Source organism: Sorex fumeus, unplaced genomic scaffold, assembly GCF_029834395.1.
Source record: "Sorex fumeus unplaced genomic scaffold, SorFum_2.1 ptg000047l, whole genome shotgun sequence".
NCBI classification, from domain to species: domain Eukaryota; kingdom Metazoa; phylum Chordata; class Mammalia; order Eulipotyphla; family Soricidae; genus Sorex; species Sorex fumeus.
In genome coordinates this window covers 37958818-37981447 of record NW_026606104.1, presented here as the reverse complement: position 1 = coordinate 37981447, position 22630 = coordinate 37958818, and the positions used below count along the sequence as shown (strand labels likewise).

Sequence of the window (22630 nt, the reverse complement as noted above, 5' to 3'; positions counted from 1 at the left end):
TTCAGAGCCACCAAAAACCTTGGTTTTACCCTTTTGGATATAAATAACTTTAATTATTAAACTCTTGAGAGACTAGGCTCTACCATTGAAACAGTAAGTTTATATTGTTCTAAGGTTTTGAACAGAACTGTTTTCTTTCTTTCTTTCCTTCTTTCTTTTTCAGAAAAATAGTAGGAAATTGATGCATGTGATTGATTTCTCTTCTAACCCTTATAACCTGTTTTTCTGGCATTAGAAGTCAATGAGCTATTTGACATTACGTTCTTTTGAATTATTTAATACATCCTTCTATTAAAGGAGATTTCCAGGAACTGGAAAGACAGCACTAGTGGAGCATGCACGCAGCTCCTCTTTGATGCTTGGCGCTGCATGCATGCCTCTTGAGCATCTTGGGGAAAGCCCTGACGCCCCAGTGCACCATCCAGGTTGGTTGAGTAGTGCTAGAACGTGCCCCTGCTGCTTGGGAGGCCCAGAAAAAAATTAAATAAAGGAAGTATCTGTTATGTCATTTCATATATTATTAGTCAAGGAGTAATTTCTAAGTTTTAGGTTGCATGCTTGTCAGATTTCTACTTGATCTCTATATTCCAGTGTCTCATACACGTACCAGACTCAAAACCTAAGCTCATGGTCTGCCTCTTCCCTGCTTCTTAACTTCCAGAAGCTGATATCTCCTTTAGTGGTTCACCTCAGTGACAGGCACATATCCCATTGGCCAGGAATCGGGTCAGTTTATTTTTCACTCTGGGATTGGAGCCTAGCGCCTTACATTTTCAGGGCGTGTACTATATCACCCCCATCTCAGGCTTAATCTTTATTTTTAAGTTTAATCTCGTTGTTCCCCTCCTACCATAGCTAATCAGTAACCAAATCCTGTCAGTTTGCTGCTATGTTTGAGTAAAATTTTTTGTCTTTTTTAAAGGACAAAGTTATTGATGGTTGAGTTTGAGGCAGGTAATATTTCAGCACTAGTCCCAAACCAGTGTCAACTTCAATCCACCAGTGTTTCCCCACCCTAACCCCACCCAGTTCCAACCTGTCAACTTGATACATTACAGAGTTTCAGTGGTTGCAGCTTAGATCTCATCCTTTGAGGAGTATCAGTAGGTCTGGAAACTGTTGAGCCAAATACTGCTCTACTGCTCTGTCCAGAAGATCGAGAGGATCCAGAACCTGGCCTTCTGGCCCTCTGGGAAGTTTTCACTTTTGTTGAGCCTGTGTTTTGGATACATGCTATAACTCACCTGTACCACCAGTATAACTGATGCCTGTTTACCCATTGTTTCCCATTCTCATCTTTTCCACTTCATTTCTTTCCTACTCTCTTGTCCTCTTTTCTAAACACTGGGATCAAGGGTGATCTAGGCATCCTCCTTTTACTACAATACATTTCTTCATCCAGAGTTCTGTATGCCACAAATAAGTGAGGCCATCCTATGTTTTGTCTTGATTCTGACTTCATTTAGCATGCTCTCTTCCAGTTCCAAAATGTTGCACCAAGTTGCATGATTTCAATCGTTCCTTGCAGCTGTGTAGTAGCCCATTGTGTACACCACATCTTCATGATCCATTCATCTCTTATTGATCACGTAGGTTGATTCTATATCTTAGCTATTTTATTGAGCACAGCAATGAATAATGATGTGCATATTTCCTTTTGAGAGAGTGCTTTTATGCCCTGGGGATAGAGGCCCAAAAGTGCTGTTTCAATTCTAAAATTTACTGAGAACTTTCCATATTGTTTTCCACAGTGATTGCCCCAGACAACATTACCACCAGCAATGGATGAGAGTTCCTTTTTACCATAGCCCCAAAACAGATTGTTCCTACTATTTTTGACAGTGCCATTTTCACTGGTGTGAAATGGTATCTCATTGTTGTCTTGATTTGGATTTCTCTAATGATAAGTGATACTGAACATTTTTTCATGTGCCTGCTACTGGTTATTCACCTGTTTTCCTCTGAGAATTGTTTTCATTTCCTCTCCCCACTTTTTAATAGGATTTTTGAAATTGTTGTTGTTGATCTTTGTGAGTATTTGTATAAACCTTTACTTGATGTGTTGAATGCAAATATCTTTTTCCCAGCCAGTTACCTGTCTTTTAGTTTTTGCCTGTGTTTCTTTTACCATGCAGAAGCTCTTTAATTTTATGTAGTTCCATTTGTTTACTTTTTATTGTGTTGCCTTTGCCAGTGGTGTCAGATCATTGAAGACACCTTATATGTCCAAATTTAGAAAGGTAGCACTTAGCACTATCATCCCATTGTTAATCGATTTGCTTGAGTGGACACCAGTAATGTCTCCATTGTGAAACTTGTCGTTAGTGTTTTTGGCATATCGAATACACCACAGAGAGCTTACTAGGATGAGCTGTGCAGGCAGGATACTCTTGGTAGCCTGCTGGGCTCTGAGAGGGGCGGAGGAATCAACCCCGGGTCGGCCGCATGCAAGGCAAATGCCCTACCTGCTGTGCTATTGCTCCAACCCTGGTTGAGAGTTACGGAGGATATATTACAGGAGAATGTCGCTTATCTTTTGATAACTGTGTATTGATCCACATCATCTTCTACCTCCTGAATTTCCGGTATAGCTCCTTAGAGTAGGCTTTCCATTAGAGGATCAGGACAGTGACCTGGATTACAATGGAGGTGAGACTGAGGATGCCTTCCAGGGATCCTATCATATCAGTGCTGTGCTGGATTGTGACTAAGATGCCAACTCACCATAGAGACCCAGCCCTTCTAATTGGGTGTGGGTGTTGCAAGATTAGCTCTGTGCATTGGGAGCAAAGTTAAAATAGCAGAACCAAAAAATAGGGCACCATCTTGGATCATACAGCGACTCATTCTGGGCTCTTTCACCATTGTCAAAGGAAATGATTTCAGTACTACATGGAAAGTATCATGTTAAGCGAAATGAGTCAGAAAGAGAGGGATAGACATAGAAAGATTGCATTCATCTGGGGAACATAAAGTAACAAAATAGGAGACTAACACCAAAGAGTGGCAGAGATTAGTACCAGGAGGTTTGCTTCATGGTTTGGAGGCCAGCCACACATGCTAGGGGAAAAGGGCGCTCAGGTAGAGAAGGGAGTACCAAATAAAGGGTGTTGGGAGGATCCTCCCAGCCTGGGAGAAGCATGCTGAAAGTAGACTATAGACCAAACATGATTGCCACTAATTGCCTCTTTTGCAAACCACAACACCCAAAAGGAGAGAGAGAACAAAAGGGAATGCCCTGCCACAGAGGCAGGGTGAGATTGGGGGGGCAGGGCGGTGGGAGGGATACTGGGACCCGTGGTGATGGAAAAATGGGCACTGGTGGAGGGATGAGTATTTGATCATTGTATAATTGAAATCCAAGCACAAAAATTTGTAAGTCTGCAACTGTATCTGTGTCCTAGTATGTGATCTCTCCTGAAGAATGTTACATGTGCATTACAGAAGAATCTGTGTTCCTGTTTTAGGAGATTTAGAGCCCTGTATATATCTAACAATCCCAGTTCTTTCAGCTCCTTGTTTAGGGCTCTTGTCTTTTTTACTAATGTTATGTCTAGTTGATCTGAGTGGGGTAAGTGGTGTGTTGAAGTCTCCCACTACTATTTTGTTTCCTTCAGTGTGTTTTTTTAGGTTTGTCAGCAGAAGCTTTATGAAGTTTGTTGAGCCTTCATTTGGTGCATAAATGTTGATGACAGTATTTCTTGGCCTATTGTTTCTTGTCCAGTGGTATCCATCCAACAGTCCATCACTGTTTCTGATTACTTTCTGTATGTTGAGTGGAATTTGGTTTCATGTAAGTATGTCTATCCCAGCTTTTTTTTCCCCCTTCCATTGGCTTATGATTGTTTTTTATCTTTTCACTCTAAGTCTGTATTTATCCTGAGATTTTCTTTTCTGATTCATCCAGCTACTCTGTGCCTTTTTATAGGAGGGTTTAGTCTTATTGACATTAAGAAACATTATTGACATAAACGGCTATGTTGCCGTGTGAAAGTGTGTGTGTGTGTGTGTGTGTGAGAAAAAGAGAGAGAGAGAGAGAGAGAGAGAGAGACAGAGACAGAGACAGAGACAGAGAGAGACACAGAGAGAGAGATCCAGTTGTTTTTGCAAGTCACTTTTTTTTTCCATAAGCAGCCTTTTCAGTAATCTGGTGCAAGGTTGGCTTAGTTGTTGTAAATGCTGCCAGCTCTTGTCTCAGAAAAAGTTCTTATGCCTCTTTCAAGTCGAAGTGATAGCTTTTCAGGGCAGTGGACTCTAGACTGGACATTTTTTCAGTCAGTACTTTGAATACTTTCAGGGTCAGGTGAATGAGACCAGTTGTAGTTACTGGTTTTGGCATATTGAACACACAACAGATAGCTTGCCAGGCTCTTCCGTGTGGGCGGAATACTCTCGGTAGTTTGCCAGTTTTTCTGAGAGGGATAGAGGCTTTTGGGGCGACCTCTAATCACCCTTGTAGGTGTTACCATATTTGAACCCTATCAAATATGGTACGACAATTCCGGAAGATGGGTATTTAGTGTCTTATGATGTGTCGCGCGGCCGCTTTGGGTCCGGAAAGCATCCTGGAGTGTGGCGACGGATTCATGACATCCTCCAGAACGGCAATGGAGAAGATTATCCATGACTTCTACTCAAATCTCTTCGATAGCCATGTCCACTTGCCGACATACCAAATTCCACAGGATGGGTATGTCGTTCCCAACGTTCTCCCTTCCGAAATCCGACACGCCATTTCGTCGGTAAAGAAACAAACAGCACCCGGCCCAGACAAGGTCAGACCTGAACACCTGAAGAACCTGCCGTCAGTACTCATCAATACACTGGCTCGGCTCTTCACTCGCTACCTGTCTGAATGCAAGGTTCCGTCCCAATGGAAAACCAGCAGGACCGCACTACTGTTCAAGAAGGGAGACATCCATGACATTGGCAACTATCGCCCAATCTGCCTATTGTCTGTCATCTACAAGTTGTTCACTCGAGTCATCCTAAATAGGATTGGCAGAACACTAGATGAAGGACAACCATGCGAGCAAGCCGGGTTCTGCAAAGGATTCAGTACCATCGACCATATCCACACGATAACCAAGCTCATTGAGGTTTCTTGGGAGTTCAAGATGCCGCTCTGTTTAACGTTCATTGATTTAAAGAAGGCCTTTGATTCTGTTGAGACGGAAGTGATCATTGAAGCTCTAGCCAATCAGGGCATTCAAGCCCAATACATCAAGATCCTCCGTGAGCTGTATTGCGGATTCACTACCAGGATCTCACCATTCTACAAAGAAGTGATCATTGATGTCAAGAGAGGGGTGCGGCAGGGTGATACCATTTCACCGAAACTCTTCAGTGCCACCCTCGAGAACATCATGCAACGACTGGAATGGGAAGGAATGGGAGTGAAGATAGATGGTCGGCAATTACACCACCTCCGCTTTGCTGATGACATTGTTTTAATAACACCAAACATCAGCTAAGCAGCACAAATGCTGGCCGACTTTGACCATGAGTGTGGAAAGGTAAGACTAAAGCTGAATCTTACGAAGACAATGTTTATGAGAAACAGCCTCTTTCCTGACGCCCCATTCGCTCTCAACGGAACGACCATCTCTGAATGTAACAGCTATGTGTACCTAGGTCGAGAAGTCAACATGACAAATGACCTGGCACCCGAGCTGTGCAGGAGGAAGAGAGCGGCTTGGAACGCCTTCAAGAACGTCGAAGAAATAGCTAAGAGGACGAAGAACCTCCGGCTCCGTGCACATCTCTTTGATTCCACTGTTCTTCCTGCATTAACATATGCCTCAGAGACCTGGGCCCTATGCAAACAAGGTGAGAACGCTGTTCAGGTCTCCCAAAGAAGAATAGAAAGAGTTATGCTTGGAATATCACGTTTCACTCAAAAGAGAGAAAGAATCCGGAGTTCTGACATCTGTTGATGATCAAGGATCAGGGACGCTGTCTCATTTGCCAAGGTGTCAAAAATCAGATGGGCTGGTCACGTAATGAGATTTAAAGATGACTGCTGGACTAGAGCTGTTACTGACTGGATTCCACGGGATGTCAAAAGACCGCGTGGCCGCCCACCTACCAGATGGTCAGACTTCTTCGTCAAGATCATGAACGATCGGTTTGAGGCCCTTCATGTTCCCAGAGCGAACAGATGCCATTGGGCTACACTAGCATGCGACAGGGACAAATGGAGACGTTACTGGCGCCCGCATATTACTTTGAATATGTCATTCCATCTTTCCTGGCTTATATCATATGGGAGATCTGTTGATACTCTTGTATTGTTTCCCTTATAGTTAAGGATTTTCCTTCTCTCTTACTGTTTGTCTGTCTTTGTCTTTTGATTTTACCATTTTGATTAATATGTGTTTTGGCATCGTTTTGTTTGGGTCTATTTTGTTTGGTACTTTTCGGGCTTCTTGAATCTTGCGGGCGTCTCTCTCAAGATACAAGGAAAGTTCTCAGTTATTATTTGACTAGCTGTTCTTCCCCTTTACCTTTTCCCTTTCCTTCTGGTATTGCTGGTTCAAAGATTGTTTCTCTTTGAATTTTCTATCAAGAATCTTACATTCTCTTCCCTTTGTTTACTTTTTCTCTTCATTGTTAATGATGGTATTTTTTTTCTTCAGTATCACTGATAAGGTGCTCTGCATATTGAAGTCTTTACTGTGACTTGTTTTTGTATTTTTTAATTCCTTCAATTCCATTTGTATAAACTCTTTGATACACTAGATCAGTTCATCTTCAAGTTGGTTGAATTTTTCTTCCTGTGATTGCTTAGTCCCATGATCATTGTATAGGGCATTGATTTGAACTCAGTGATTTTCTAGGACTTCTGTTCCTGTCTGTCAGTCTAGGTGTTTTTCCATTGTTCCTAAAGACTTTTGGGTGCTGTGATACGAGTTTCAGATGTCAGATATCTGAGATCTGATCAATTTGTTGTTTTTCAGCAAACAGTCCCTTTATATTAGTCTAACAGTGTCAGTTCCCTTAGTATGTTACTTCACTGGTCATGCAGTTTAGTGTCTAATACATCTATACATGTAAGAAGGGTTAAAATATATATAAAACCCAACAACCCTTGAAGATGGTAGGGATGGATTGGTGCTGTCATGCAAATGCATTAGTGTCCTCACAGTATGTTTGGGAAGGGCTTCTTCAGTCTGGGCAACCCAGATAGAGGTCATAGACTGCTCAGAAGTCATGGGAGATGGGGATGGGGGCTGGTGCCCTTGACTGAGTGGCTGAGTGTCGAAAGAGCTTGAGTTAAATTTTATTAACATCTCCCTTTTATTGCCAACCAAAATATTTTTGTTGGGAGGCGTTTGTGTTGGGGCCACTCCTGGGTCTGTGCTCAGGGTTCTCTCCTGTAGTTCTCCAGGGACCATATGGGGTGCCAGAGATCAAATCCAGGTCAGTCGTGTAGTAATCAGTCTGGTAGTTCTCCATGCAGTAGTTGGAACCACTTTTTAATTTTTTAAATTTATTTAAGGGACTGGAGAAGTAGTAGAGGGATTAAGGTGCTTGCCTCTCCTGTGGCCTATCTGGGTTTGATCCCCAGCACTGCATATGTTCCCCCGAACACAGAGCCCTCCAGGTATGACCCAACACCCAACCACCCCCGCACCCACAAAGGATTTATTTTTTATTTTTTGTTTTATTTTCTTTTATTTTTGCTTTTTTGGGTCAAAAAAGCACTGGCACTGCACTCAGGAATTACTCTGGCGGTGCTAGAGGGGACCATATGGGATGCCGGGGGATCGCAAATGCCCTAACCGTTGTGCTATCACTCCAGCCCCAGGATTTATTTTTTAATTATTTAGGCAAAAGCTTCTAAGTATTTAGAATAGTGCTCACTTCGAATATTTGTTTCAAGAGTACAGTGTTGTTTCTCCACAGAACTCACTAACTAACCTGCATCTCTCGCTTAGGTCCTCTGGTCCACCCCCCCCCCCCCCCGCCCCCATGGACTCAGTTCTACAACCAGATTCTTAGGCCATGGTTTATTCCCATATATCATCAGCCATGGTTGATCCCATTGTTTATTCAGTATGTTTCTTTATACAGCACATTTGATTGAGAAGAATGGTCTTTTAAAAACATAAATGGAATCATGTCACGGTGCTATTTAAAACCTGTCTCTGGGCTTCTCATAACTGTAGGAACAAAAAGTAAATCCCTTGGTGTGGCCTGTAATACACTGTCGACCCTAATGCCTGCTTGCCTTGTTCTGAACTAGGTTCCCCAACCATCTCTCTGTTCCTCTCCCCAAGCCTCCACCTGGTTGATCCTATAGTATAATTTTCCCATTTTTCCATTGGCCTTCCATGTGTGCTGTTCCTTTCGCCTGAAATGCTTCTCTCCACTGTTTTCTTTTGTGCCTGCCTTATGCCCATATGCACATTGGTTCTTTGAAAGCTTATTGTTGCTTCTTCAAAATACTCCTGCACATAAAGGGGAAAACCCCAGAATACACTGGGGCTGGGGCTCAGTGGTAGGGCACTTGTGTTGCATTTGTGAAGCGTTGCATTCAATTCCAGCACAAAATCAAGAAAAAAACAACAACCAATATTTGTAATCCCTGTATTCCTATTGTTTTTATTGATTAAATGATAAACTTGGTAGTGTACTCTTTCTTATGTATCCCTTGATAAAGTACAAGTCCACACATACCACTAAGGGATGAATTGGGAGAAATCTCTCATTGATAAACACTTTAGTCTTATATGTGTAAACTCATGAGTTATTTATAAGGATTATTTCATAGTCACTGGCATTCTGAAAAGTCTGTTATACCTAAAATTAAAGTGAAGCATTCAAATAACCTCTTCTACTAAGAGGCAGTAGGGTTACTGCCATGGTATTATAACTATTTTTAACCTCTGGTTCTCGGTGAATTACAAATGGATGGAACTGAGGGCCTTACACATGCAAAAAGTGCTCTGCTGTTGAACTACTTTCCCACCCAGAAGACTTTGTAAAGGACCAGATAATAACTATTTATTTTTTATTTTTTTGGCTTTTTGGGCCATACCATGCAGTGCTCAGGGGTTACTCCTGTCTCTACACTCAGGTATCACTCCTAGCCGTACTCGGGGGACCATATGGGATGTTGGGGATTGAACTTTGGTCGGCTGCGTGCAAGGCAAATGCCTTACCCACTGTACTATCACTCCGGTTTCAATAATAGCTACTTTTAACTTTGCAGCCTCTCTCTCTCTCTCTCTCTCTCTCATTTTTCTAATCTGCCACTTTAACGTGAAGGCAGCCATAGAGAGTATGTACATGCATGGGTGTGGCTGTTCCATTAAGTACTTATGGACTTTAAAATTTGAATTTAATATAATCTTCATATATCAAGTTTATGATTTGATTCCTTCCCATAATTATTTTTAAATGTAAGTGAAAGGTAACAAAGGCAGTAAAAAAATAAATATAGTCTCTGGTTCAGTTTGCTGAGTCTTCCTATGTAGTTAAGCATCTGTCATAGTAGATCAAAATTGATAGTAAAGGGAAGAGGCCCCCTTTTGGGCAGAAACAGTGTGGGCCATAGAAAGATCTGGATGTTAACTTGGGCTGAGCAGTATTTAAAGGTTGCCAGTTTTATCTATTTGCCAATAGATACTTACCAGTATTCTTGAAAGAAGAATCTTTCAGTGTTTGGTCTTAGATCTATAACCCTTTAAGTCAGTACTCCAAGTTAACATATATATCTTCAATAGATTCTGTTTCTATATAGATTCTGTATCCTTATATAGATTCAGGTAGAATTTATAAAGAAAATCCATGTCTTAGATTCTAACCTCATGCCATATATTAAGCAGTTTTATCTCTGTAGTTGAAAAGTGATGGGTTTTTCTTTTCTTTGGCAAATCAAAGCCTTGATTTTGAAAACATTAGGGAGTAGAGAATATCATTAAAATGAATTACGAACTGCTTTATCAACATGGAGTTGCAGCATCAATTCTATCCTTTTAACTCTGGCTTCCCATCTTTGTTGACTTATTTTTTATTCTGATACTAATTGCTCCTTCAGGATTTTGTAAATTTTTATTTCCAAATTTTGTGAATTTTGTTCCCACCATTAATGGTTGTGACTGAACTGTAGTGCCATAGAAATCCATTAAGCATATCCCTGATGGTGTAGCTAGTTTACCTCTAAATTGTCTAGCTTCCCAAAAGCTTTATTCCTTATAAGATTCAAAATGCATACAACATTGGATGTGATGTTTTCAGTCATAGTATCAGTGTTTTCTGATTTGTTCTTAACTTAACTGATAAATAATGATTCTGCTTTGTAATAATAAGTCTTTTATTAGTGACTTCTTATTATTTCATTAAGTAGCAGAGATGAAATTAGAGGATAAACTGGAGTCAGAGAAATGATACAGCAAGGTAGGCCTTGCCCTGCCTGTGACCAGCCTGGGTTCTATTCCTGGTACTACAGGTGGTTCCTAGTCTCCTCCAGGAGTGATCCCTTGAGCAGTGCTAGTATGACTCAAAAATCAAAGGATAAGCTAATATTTGAGAATATATTTTAAGTTTAAATTAGTTTAAAAGTATTAAAGTGTATGTTTATACTATCATTTTTGGTTGCATGGACTTTTAGAATGTCTAAGTTGAAAGAGAACTAGAGGTTGTGGCTCAACGGTGGAGCACACGCTTAGCAGGGGTAAAATTGATTTGGGTTTGATGCCCAGCACCACCAAAAATAGAAAAAGATCACTGAAAGGCGACATAGGGATTTAGTTCCTTTTCATTCCATGGTCAAGGAAACTGAGCATTTTGTGGCTATTTAACTATATACTGTGTACTTGGATTTGGAACTATGATTTAACCTTGTTATATCCTCTGTGAATCTATATTATATAGATTCAGTATTTTGCTAATCTAAGAATGTTTGTCCAGAGCCAGAGAGAGAATAGCTCAACAGACTGAGTGCATGTTTTATAGTCAGAAGCCTTGTTTGATCTTTGACTCTGCATGATCTCGCAAACATCACCAGGAGTGACCCCCCTGAGCACTCAAGTCAGGAGTCATTTCTGAGCACCCCCAGATATGGCTCAAAAACAAAAAGTTTTGCTCGAGCAGGCACCAGTAATGTCTCCATTGTGAGACTTGTTGTTACTGTTTTGGGCATATCGAAACCACCACAGGGAGCTTGCCAGGTGTATATATATAGATATATACCTTAGCTATATAGGCATCATTTTGATATCTTGTCTTAGTCATTACCCATTTTTTGGTTATTTTCCCAAGCAGTTGGAATTGATAATATTTCCTTTATTTCAGTTAAATGATACTTTACAGAACATTTTCCCTGAAATGCGAATAATTGCTAAACAAATACTAATTTACCAATTTAAAGTTTTTTCTTCTAGAGCTGTTTTAGACTTGAAGTAAGTCTGTATTTTCATTTATAGATTTGCATTTTAATAATTTTCCACTGGAACTAAGGATTCAAAGTAGAATAACAATGTCAGTACTAATTATTTTTCCATGATTCAAAATTTTAAAATAACCAGTATTTTTATGTGAAAATAAAATTTTTGTAATATTTATAAAAAGTTGTGGGAATGAGTACTTTAGTGATTTGCTAATAGATGAAATAGCATTTCTCTATTCCTCATGTATATAGTTGAGTATAAGTTGCATATATATAGTCAATTACAAATTGCTTGTACATTTTGGAAAACATTTTTTTGTTAATTTGGTGACATGGAGAATGTTGTTTCTACTGATAAAAACATTTTTGTCAGTTTCTAATTTTAAATTGCCCTTTTCACCCCGTTACCCAGACCTTAATTTTCCCCTCCTGTCTAAAACAAAAACAAGCCAAAATTATAAGTGTACGGGAAATTTGCTTTGATAGCACTGATATAATTCAATAAATGGAAGGGTCTAGCTATTCAGATACTGACCTTAGATCTCCGAGGAGAGACACTGCTTTGTTTTGTGGCTTTTGTGTAACCCTCAAATCCTGTACAGATACCTGCCTGGAATGTGATAAACGTGAATGTTCCTGTCCTTTCTTGTGTTATACTTGTTCCCTCTAAGTTGAACAGTGACTAATTTTTTCAACCTATTTTGCTAGGAGTTTTATGGGAATTTTTTATTACATTATACTGGCTGAGGGAAAACAAGAGTTTCCTCTTAGTGTTGAAAAAAAGGACATTATTCTTAGATTTCTGTCAATGAAAAGATACTATTCTTGACCCAAAGTCTAACAATTTAAGGTGAAAGTACCTTTAATTATTCTATCCAAGTTGCTTTTCACCTGTGATTATATGGGCAAATGAAAGGAATCTCACTTCATTATTATTTTCTTGAATAAGTGGTTTTAGAACCTACCACATTTTCTTGTTTTTTCATTCAGCAGATTACTCTGCTGGATAATTTATAAGTGAAATTGACCAAATCCCTTTGAGGATGTTATATTCCCTCTCAGAGGAGACACTTATGTTAGCTTAAATGTTTGTCCTTAGAAGGAACACCTGAAGATGCATTGTACTAATGATTGTTGTGCTGTCTTCTCTTGCTGTGGTTAATAGTAATCATTTCTTTTCCTTCCCCTTTCCTGCTGCTACTTTCCTTTTCTTCCCTGTCTTTTCATTGTACTTTTGAATTTATTAAATTGGTCTGTCTGTTTTTTTCCCCTTGCTTTCCTTTAAATTTTTTTTAATCTCTTGCCCTACTCTGTCTTCCCCACTTGCTTGGGTTCCATGTTGCTAGTTTTTATGTTCGCACGCTCATTATCACCCTTTTTTGTACTTCAAATCCCAGCAGCTGCCCAGCCAGGTCCCTGAGCACAGCCCTGTGGTTTATGGGACTGTGGAGAGCGCTCATCTTGCTGCCAGCACCCCTGTCACTGCAGCTAGCGACCAGAAGCAAGGTTTGTGTATGACTGTTTCCTCCCTCTTACCTTTAGTCTCTTTATTAATTAATATGTTGCCCTCAGATTTTAAGAGTAAAGCATTTGAAAACTCTTTAGGTACCCACTTGTAAACAAGACTTGGAGACTGGTGAGGTAGTTCAAAGGGCTAGACAGAATTCTTCAGCCTTTTTACACCTGTGGATATCTGCCCTGTTCGTGGACCGGTAGTTACAGCCAAGGCGGTGGACTCCGTGGTTTTCAGCCTTCTTCATCTGCAGGACAGCACACTGGTCTGCAGACCAGTGGTTGAACAACACTGGCTAGTGCACAGGACCCAGACCACATGGCCTCCTGAGCACCTCCGGGTGTTAACTCTAGTGGCCTCCCAGCACTGCTGGCGTGGTGTGGCATCCCCAAATGGTCTGCTGGGGAAGCCCTCAATTGAAAATTAAATTAAATCTTTGAGATGGAAAGTCAAAGTAAAATCATTCCCTATTGCATTAAAGCCTTACTACCAATATGTACTTACAGGTAAAAGTTCAGCTGCATTAAACTGGAAAATCACAAAACCAGGTTGGGGGACAGAGCAAGAGCACAGTGCATGCCGGAGACCCAGGTTCAAACCGTGGCACTGCATGTCTCTCTGTGCACCACCTGGAGTGACCCCAGAGTACCACTGGGTTTGGTCCAAAAAGTCAATTAAAAATAAAGGACATGGTTTGGGGAACCACTTGAAGTATGTGTTGCTTTACAAAGAACAGCATGCTTTTATTGATGGATTCAATGTGGCCCTGTGTTGTCTTGCCATTAAACAAATTTATATTTATTTCTTTTTATGAATTTGGCTTGTATATAGCCTCAGTTAAGTATTGAGTTCACATTCTTGCTCCATCAAGATGTTTTGTCTTGAGTGAATTCTCATATTGTCTATCTCAGTTTCTTTACTTACAGATAGAAGACCTACCTCACAGAGCTATTGTGGGGATATGCCTAGGAAATGAAAAGTGTTTAGTAAATTGTAGCCATTATTGTTGTTGCAAGAATCATACCTTTTCCCCACTCCTGTTGACCGTGAACATTTGAAGTGTCACTGTCAGCAGGTGTAAAAACAGTATGATTTTTCACTCCTTACTGAAATTAAGGGCACACACTTCCTCTTGGACTACAAATAGAAAACTCTTAAGGGAAATTTCATGCCAGAAAGTAGGATATCGCGGTCTCTTCTTATTGATCAGTTGGATTTAGATTTATCTCAGCTAAATTTGAGGAATATGGCTCACTCGGTGTAGGGGAACACAAGTGACTTTCAACATGGTTTTATAGTGTTTCTGATTTCATTCTAAGACTGAGTAGAAGTAATATATATTTTCTATTTTCTTGAACTAATCTTTCCTCCAGAACTCAAAGTTCTGTAACTGGCTATTATTAGTAAATATATTTTCTAAGAATTGTTTTATGAAAAGAATCGGGGAATTGCCACAAAATCAGAGTGGAGGTATTTAAATTAATCACACTTTAAAATGTTTAAAGTATGATTTCAATGCTCTTTAACATAATCAAGATAATACATTGTTTCCTTGAGTACTGAGGAGCCTAGTAAATTTGAACCAGAGGCAAATTGTATGTTATTTTTGTTGTATAGGACACTGAATCCTAATTTGGCATGCTTCTAAAAGTTGCTCTGTCAAATACCTCTTTTGGTGGTCTTCAGAGTTGGAGGTGACTGCTTTAAGACAAAAACCAAAAAAACAAAACCGAATAAAACCTGGAATCAAACCCAGTGTCCCAAACATGTGAAGCATGTGCTCTGCCATTGAGCTACATCCCTTTATTAGTAACAACTGAGTTAACAAACTACCTTCTAAATTTTTTATACTAAAATGATTTATTAACAGGACTACTGTTTAAAGTGGAAAGCCAGTTTCTAATCCCAGTGATTAAGCAGTTTTTGTCAAAATTAAGAATGTTTTCAGATGAGTGGAGAATAATTTTCAGGGTTTTCCTTCAAAACTTTATTTCATTGATTTTGCAGTCCTTATGAAGGTAGAATTATGCTAAACATACTGAATACTTTTTATGCAGAAAGGACTTGACTTATATCTACAAAGACTTTCTGTGTCACCAGACCAGAGTTTAAATAATTTATAATGTGCCTCGATGATCCTAGCTTTGACTTGCCAAGATTTTTATATGATTAGGCATTCTAGATTTTGTTATATTTAAGTCTAGGTTTCTACAGTGAAGAATGCAGTTTAGGTTTCTCTCAGTTTTTTATGCCTAGTGGAAATTTAAATGATGAATATTTAAAATTGATTATGATATAGATATGAGAATTAGAAAATATTCCAGGTTATCTTGATGAAAAACTTATATATTGTATTTTATAAAACTTATAAGTAATGTTTGAGACTATTTTGTCTTTTTAGTACCAGCTTTACTCCAGAAAGCTTTTCTTCTAATTATGGTAATATAGAATTGTTTTCAAAGTTAGGCTATTTTTGATTATTAATTGTTTACTTTGGGGGTGCCACACCTACTTGTGCTTAGGGTTTAATTCCTGACTCTGTGCTTATGGGTCACTCCTTTCAGAGCTGGGAAGAGCACATGTAATGAATGTAATTGAACTGGTATCAACTGCATGCAGAGCAGGCCCCGTAACCTCTGCACTCTCTTTTCTCTGACCCAGATTGCTTTATAAAAGAAAGTAAATAAGGGAAGGAGGAGAGAGGGAGGGAGGGAGGGAGGGAGGGAGGAAGGAAGGAAGGAAGGAAGGAAGGAAGGAAGGATTCATACCTCATTAGAAAGGTCTTACATTTTCCAATTTATTTTATAGTTAAGAATTTTTTTATATTTTTAATTGTAGATTACTTTGGAAATTAAAGTAGGATAAAAAATGCACTTTTAAAAGTTTCCTTTATTACTCCCCTAGAAACACTGCAGAAAGCAGTAAGATGGTATTTTTCACTTTCAGTGAAAAGGTTTGTACTGGGTATCAGAATTCCATTTTATCCTCCTTTATTCCATAAACTTCCCCAACTCCATAGTAGTTTCTACCATAGTGGTGGTTCTAAAAATTATAGGAGGCTCTGTGTGTATGTTGCTTAACCTAATTCGTTGTACTTACATGCTTAATAACTATTATCTCACATTATTATTGGGGGAGTGTTGAGGACACACCCAGTGATGCTCAGAGATTCTTCCTGGGTATACTTCAAAAGTACTTCAAGTGTACTTCAAGAGTACATAATACTTAGTAGTGCTTGAGGGACCATAATGGGGTACCCAGAATTGACCGCATGCAAGACAAGCGCCCTAAACTCTCCACTCTCTCTGTCCTTGTTATCTGCCATTTTAAGGCTTCTGGTTTTCTCAGAATTTTTAATAATGAACAGCTGTAATGGCTGCATGGATATCAAATTTCCAAACAAATGTAACATTAATCCATTCATTTCTTTATGAAGACACAAGGAGACCGCATATTAGTTAATAAAAAGATTACTGAATGAATTATAAAATCTTCAATTAATACTGATTATGTGTAGATAGTTAAAGATGATAATTGTTCAGGTATTATTTGAGAAAAATGTATTCAGCGTAGTATACTGATATAATATGGAATTAAATTCAAATCAGTATTATTTGTACCTTAGTCTGAGTGCCTTTTGAAATCACTTGGTGTAATTTAAATATTCAGTGATTTAAAAATTCATGAAATATTCAACAACTGCTTTCTGTTTTAATTCAATCAATTTTTGTAATGTAGTTCAGTTGGGGCTCTTCTGGCATTCAGGACAGGCCTATATTCTTAGCATTCTTGGTCTCTCCCCATTAAGTGACAGTTGGTCCCACTGAATTGTGAGACTAATGGTAGCCAAAAGACACCCATCAGATGGTTGGTTTCAGTATCAGAAGATACTAATGGGAGTAGAATTTTCCTCCTCCTGGGTATCAGACCTAGGACATTCATGTTACCATTGAGCCACACCCCCAGTCCTTCTTTCTTACAACATTCATTAGAGAAGTTGAGGATAAGTTAAGAAGAAAAAAATTACTGCTAGTCAGAGCTGTTATAATAAACTATATAATTTCAAACTTTTTCATATACATATAAGCTAGTTTTTATTGTTAGTAAATTGTTTATTCTCTGCATGCAATTTTGTATCATTTTTTAGAGAACACATTTCAACTGATTTTTCTATCTTTAATGACTCTTTCAAAAACCCGTTTTCTGTGATTGCATAATACAACATTGTGCTGAAGCCCTCATTGTTAAACATTTATTTCTCCCCTTCTTTGCTGTTAGAGCTAGTATTGCCTCAAATATTCTAGCCTCCATCTTTATTCATTCTTCATGACTACAATATTAGAAAAATATTCTCAAGGATGAAATTTCCATACATTCCTAAAGATGACCAAATGATATAAACAAATGCAGAATGTTAAGATTCTAGAACACTACAGTATAGTATATCAGTGTATCTGCAAAATATACTCATTTTTTGTTGTTTCACATATGTTTGGTAACTACTCCCAGCTTGATGGGGAGGGATTGTTCTTGACAGTGCTCAGGATACCACGTGGTACCAGGAATCAAACCTAGAGCTTCACAAATGCAAAGCGCTCTATCACTGAATCACATGCCTGACCCTACAGAGCCTATTCATAATCATAGAACTTTTAGGGAGGTAAATTAAATGTTCTTTATTTAGATTTACTCTATATAAGAATTTTCAGATTTCTATATTAAAGGTTTACGAAATTGTAAAGGAGTTGTTTTAGTGTGAGAAGCTCTCAAAATAATTGACTTTATTGGTTTCTTATTTCTTCACTAGTGGTAGTTTCTCTGAGAATGTATAGAATTTCAGTTCTAGATGTGCTTATTTTTTATAGCAACCTATTTTTTATTTCCCCAAATTAATAACTGAAGAATGTTAATGAGAAAATCATTGTTTTCTGCTCTTTAATGCACCTAGGCCTCATTCAGTGGTCATAAAGGGTGTTATTCTGATGTGTTTCATAGGGGTATCATGTACCCCGGGTGACCGCTGTAGAAGTTACTCCAGAAAGCTTAAAATAATATTTACCAGGGCTATCTTTATATTTTTATTACATGTATGTCACAGATGTGTAATTCATAGACATGTGTTTCTGTGAGATAGTTTTATTTCTTAGTGTGAGGGATTTGGCAGTGAGAGCCTATCCTTATTTATTTTCATAAATTAAAGTGAATTTTAAGATCAGTAAATGTAGTTGGAGCAAATGTAGTTGCAGTAAGTTAACCTTTAATTTAACCACTTAATTAGAAAGGTTAAAGAATAGAATAGAATAGAATAGAATAGAATAGAATAGAATAGAATAGACTAATAGAATTATGTACTATTTCTCTGCTTAAAAGAAAATATTCTGGAGCAGTAGTAAAGCGCTTGCTTTGCATGCAGCCGTCCCAAGTTTGATCCCCAACATCCCATATGGTTCCCTGAACCTACCAGGAGTAAATTCTGAGCATAACTGGGTATGACTCCCTCCCCCAAAAAATCTGTTACAAATTTACTTAACACTCATTGTAAAAACTCATTTTCTTTGAGGCGTAAAGATACTTTTGGTAAAGAAAATAAAGTCTCTTTTAGTAGTGCTTAAATTTTGTTTTCATTAGATGGGCATACTGCTGAGTATTTGTGGATTTTATCATGCTGTGCAAAAGGCTGGAGACCAGTTTAAATCTTTTTTGATTTCATCTTACCAGGAATGAATCATTATATCAGATTTCCTAGAATTTTCAAAATATGCAAATATTCATGAATTAATATTCTTTGTATTATCTGGCACCTTAATTATGACTCTTTGTCTATAAAAACACATGTATTGTTATCAGATATTTGAGTCATATATGTTATGTGCTTGTGTGTGTGTGTGTGTGTGTGTGTGTTCCCCTTAATGCATTTTATTTTTTAAGTAAATACAGAATAAAGACAAGGGAGATAGCTCCTTGGGCTGGAGCACATACTTTGCATAGGGAAGACCTGGATTTGATCTCTTAACACTACATGATCTCCAAGCACTGCTGGAGTGATCCCCGAGCACTGACCCAGGAGTTAGTCCCTAAGTACGGTTGGATATGGCCTCCCGCACAAAGTAGACCAAAAAAGATAGAATTCCATTTTTATTACCTTAACATTATTACTGTTTACATGTCCTGTTTGAGAAATTAAAAGTTCATTTAAAATTTTTATGTTAAGAAACTTCTAATAAGAATTTCTGTTCAGGGCCAAAAAGCTAGTACAGTGGGTTGAGCATTTGCCTTGCATGTGGCAGCCTGGGTTTGATCCCCAGCACCCCATATTTTCCCTCAAATCTGGCAGGAGTGATCCCTGAGCACAGAGGAGTAAGTCCTAAGCATTGTCAGGAGTGGCCCAATCCTCCTGACCCCAAAGAAAAAGAATTTCAATGTAAGCAATATGTGCTCATTAAAAGAAGGTGCCACAGTGGCAGACATGGAGATAATAAATGATGTCATCTTGTTATTTTCCTTGTATCTGTTCTGTCATTGTAACATGACATTGGTAGAAAACTAGTGTCTAACTTACGGACAAAACGCAGTTTCATCCCAAGTATGGTTTTAACTTCCATTTTGATTCACTTTATCTGTTGTATTCTAAGTGGTAAACTGAGTTTTGCTCCTGCTCAAAAATACGATTTTTATGTATTGTATTCTTTAAATATTAAGTGCAATATTTTTGTCTCTTATTGTCTATAGTTTAGGGCAAGAAATGAAAATAGTTGACTTGTAAGATAATGCTATACAATATCTGTGATTCAAGAGTTGTTTTTTTTTTCCTTTCCCAGAAGAGAAGACAAAACTAGATGCAGTGTTAAAGTCTCCTTCCCCAGTCCTTAGGCTAGTCCTTAGTGGAGAGAAGAAAGAACAAGCAGGCCAGACATCTGATGCTGCTGCAGTAGAACCATTACCAGAGCTTCCTCTGCCTTCGTCACCTGCCACTGTTTCTCCACTTGCTAGAAATACAGTTACTTCTCCCATCTCTGCTGCTCTCAGCAACCAACCTGTATTCACCACTGCAATAGATGACAGATGTGAACTTCCTTCCTCAAAAGAAGATGCATTTTCTGTACCCAGCCCAGCATCTTGCAGAGAAACGTCAGATTCTTCCCCAACAGATAAAACTGATGATGACATATTCAAGAAACCGTGTGATGTAGCTCCTAATGATATTCCACTGATTGCTAGTACTAACCTAATAAATGAAATGAATGGAGTGAGTGAAAAATTACCAGCCATGGAAAGCGTTGTAGAAATAGAAAAACAGGAAGTATTGCCATTGACTCTTGAATTGGAGATTCTGGAAAGTACCCCAGAAGACATGAACTTGGAGCATATTCCAGTCCCCATCACCCCATCTGCAGTTCCTTCCTTTCCTCCATCTCCTCCAGCTTCTCCTTCCATTTCAGTCATCATTCCTGCTGCTTCCACTAATGCTGGTACTACTAGTACCCCCATCACAGTGCAGAGAGTCTTAGAAGAGGATGATAACATAAGAACTTGCCTTAGTGAGGATGCAAAAGAGATTCCAAACAAAGTAGAGGTAGAAGCAGATGGGCAAACAGAAGATATTACGGATTCTCAGAACATAAGTTCACGAAAGAGCCCTCTCCCAGGTAAGCTGTTTTTGCTATTAATGATTGTATGCTTTCTGAACATAAAAAAGAAGCAGTGCTTGAGTAAATTTTTAATTGGCTACTTTCCTTAACTTCCAGAAACGTCAAATGAATGCTGAAATTCCTAGTCTGATTTCTTCAATGGTGTGTTTAAGTTTTAGTGCAACCTGCAAAAGTTACTACATTGTCTAAAAATTGCAAATGAAACTTTCAAATATACAAAATGCCTCCAAGGTATATGTCACTGTACATGTGTTTTTGTTTTTGTTTTTGGCTTGTTCATATGAAGTGGTTCCTAAACTGTTGCTTTTCTTGCTTTGGGGCTAGAAAACAGTCAAATCAGCGTGTTCTGTGGTCCCTAATCTTGTTTTCTCAGAATTTTAAAATCCAGCTAATCCTCAATTTAAGGGATACTCCTGTACTTCTCCTTTAATCTAGGATTTGGGAAAATAACCATCAGAATGTCAAAAATTCCTAGTTCTATAAAAGTGGCTTACTTAATTTGCAGATAAATTTAATTCCGTTTTATTCTTTTCTTTTAAAAGAGTTTTGGGTTGGGGATACAACTAAGAGGTAGAAAATGTGCTTTGCATGAATGATGTCCTTGGTTCTAGCCCCCGCACCACACATACTGCATATCTAGATAAGTTATAAATTTTACAAGTTTTTCCCCTCAATATTATATTTATATTTCCAAACATTCTTGAAAGTTCAAAATTATTTTAATCACTTCGTACCTGAGGAACTAGCCACTCTCTTTTCATAATTTTAATGAGTCATGTATGGCTTATCCATGTTTTAGAGTCAATAACAGTGAGAATGTCTTGGGCTGGAAAGAGTGTACCCTGGGCGGCGGAGCACATGCTTTGCAGGTTCGATCCTTGGCACTGCATGGTCCCTCAGACAGTGCCCAGAGTAGCACCTCAGCACCACCAGGTGTGGGAGAGAGGTGGGTGGTGGCAAGGGTGGGGGGCGGAGTGGGAGAGAGAGAGAATATGTCTTTTTAGCAGGTAGCGTAGCCCACCTTCTGGAACATTGCCTATACGCTCTAGTTTCTATATATCTGCCAGGCTAAGTTACACTCTTCGGCAAATGAGTGCTCCCCTGGTAGTTTATCTGGATGTGCCCTAGGATAAAGTTTTAGCCACTATCATCCTCTGTATGTGTCTGTTTCTAGCTGTCTAACAGAAAAACATGACTAGTAAGTAGCCATGCCCAGGGGGCCTGTCCAGTGATGTTCGGAAAGCCTGGAGGCCCTTCCTAGGGATGCAAAGGCTCAAATATATGTGAGGCTGCTTGGGTCGAGCAGTGCTGGCTGGGTTGAGCAGTGCTGGGGATTACTTGACCCACCCTGGCTTGCTCTAGGGCCATAAAGGCCACATCTAGCAAGTGGTAGATGTCTCCAGGGCTGCACCTAGGACCACATAGTGCCTAAGATTGAACTGGGGCATTATCTCTCTGACCTTCCCACTTTATGGGTTGTTTTTTGTTTTCTGTTTTGTTTTTTAGTTTTGGGGCTACACCCACTGGTGTTCAGGAGTTACTCTTGGCAGTGGGATAACAGGGTTTGAACCCAGTAACCACTGTATTATTGACCCTGACCCTCCTACTTTAAAAATATTATTTTGAGGGTTTAATGGTTGGGTTTGGGGGCCATAGCCAGTGGTACTCCGGGGCCACTCCTAACTCTATGCTCAGGGTGCTAAGGCTCAAACCCAGGGTTAATGACATGCAAGCAAAATCTGGAAAATTTATTTTTGGTTTACATCTTCACCAGCAATGGAGAGTTTTTTTCTTTACATCCACATCACCACTGGTTGTTTCTAGACATTCTGATGAAAGCCATTCTCAAGACAACCCAAAAGCCATTCTTGGGGACCAGAACAATAGTACAGTGGGTAGGATATTTGCCTTGCCACGTGGCCAACCTGGGTTCAATCTCCAGCATCCCATATGGTCCCTCAAGTACTGCCAGAAGTAACTTCTGAGCATCACCAGGTATGGCCCAAAAACAAACTAGAAAAACATTTTTTTTTAAAAAAGCCATTCTTGGGGGATGGAGAGATAATACAATGA

At 39.0% G+C, this 22630-nt stretch overlaps 1 protein-coding gene across 20 annotated transcripts in view; it reads left to right on the top strand.

Annotated features, from left to right (window-relative positions):
• The window catches only part of EIF4G3 (eukaryotic translation initiation factor 4 gamma 3), a 355974-nt gene that overhangs the window by 205620 nt on the left and 127724 nt on the right, over nucleotides 1-22630 (top strand). For 16 of the 20 annotated variants that reach the window (XM_056122565.1, XM_056122556.1, XM_056122555.1 and 13 more), the window contains 2 exons: nucleotides 12793-12901; nucleotides 19727-20554. In XM_056122565.1, the coding sequence (XP_055978540.1) occupies nucleotides 12793-12901; nucleotides 19727-20554 (937 nt within the window). The remainder of the gene's footprint in view (nucleotides 1-12792; nucleotides 12902-19726; nucleotides 20555-22630) is intronic. The other 4 variants (XM_056122552.1, XM_056122558.1, XM_056122571.1 and 1 more) reach the window with 1 other exon arrangement.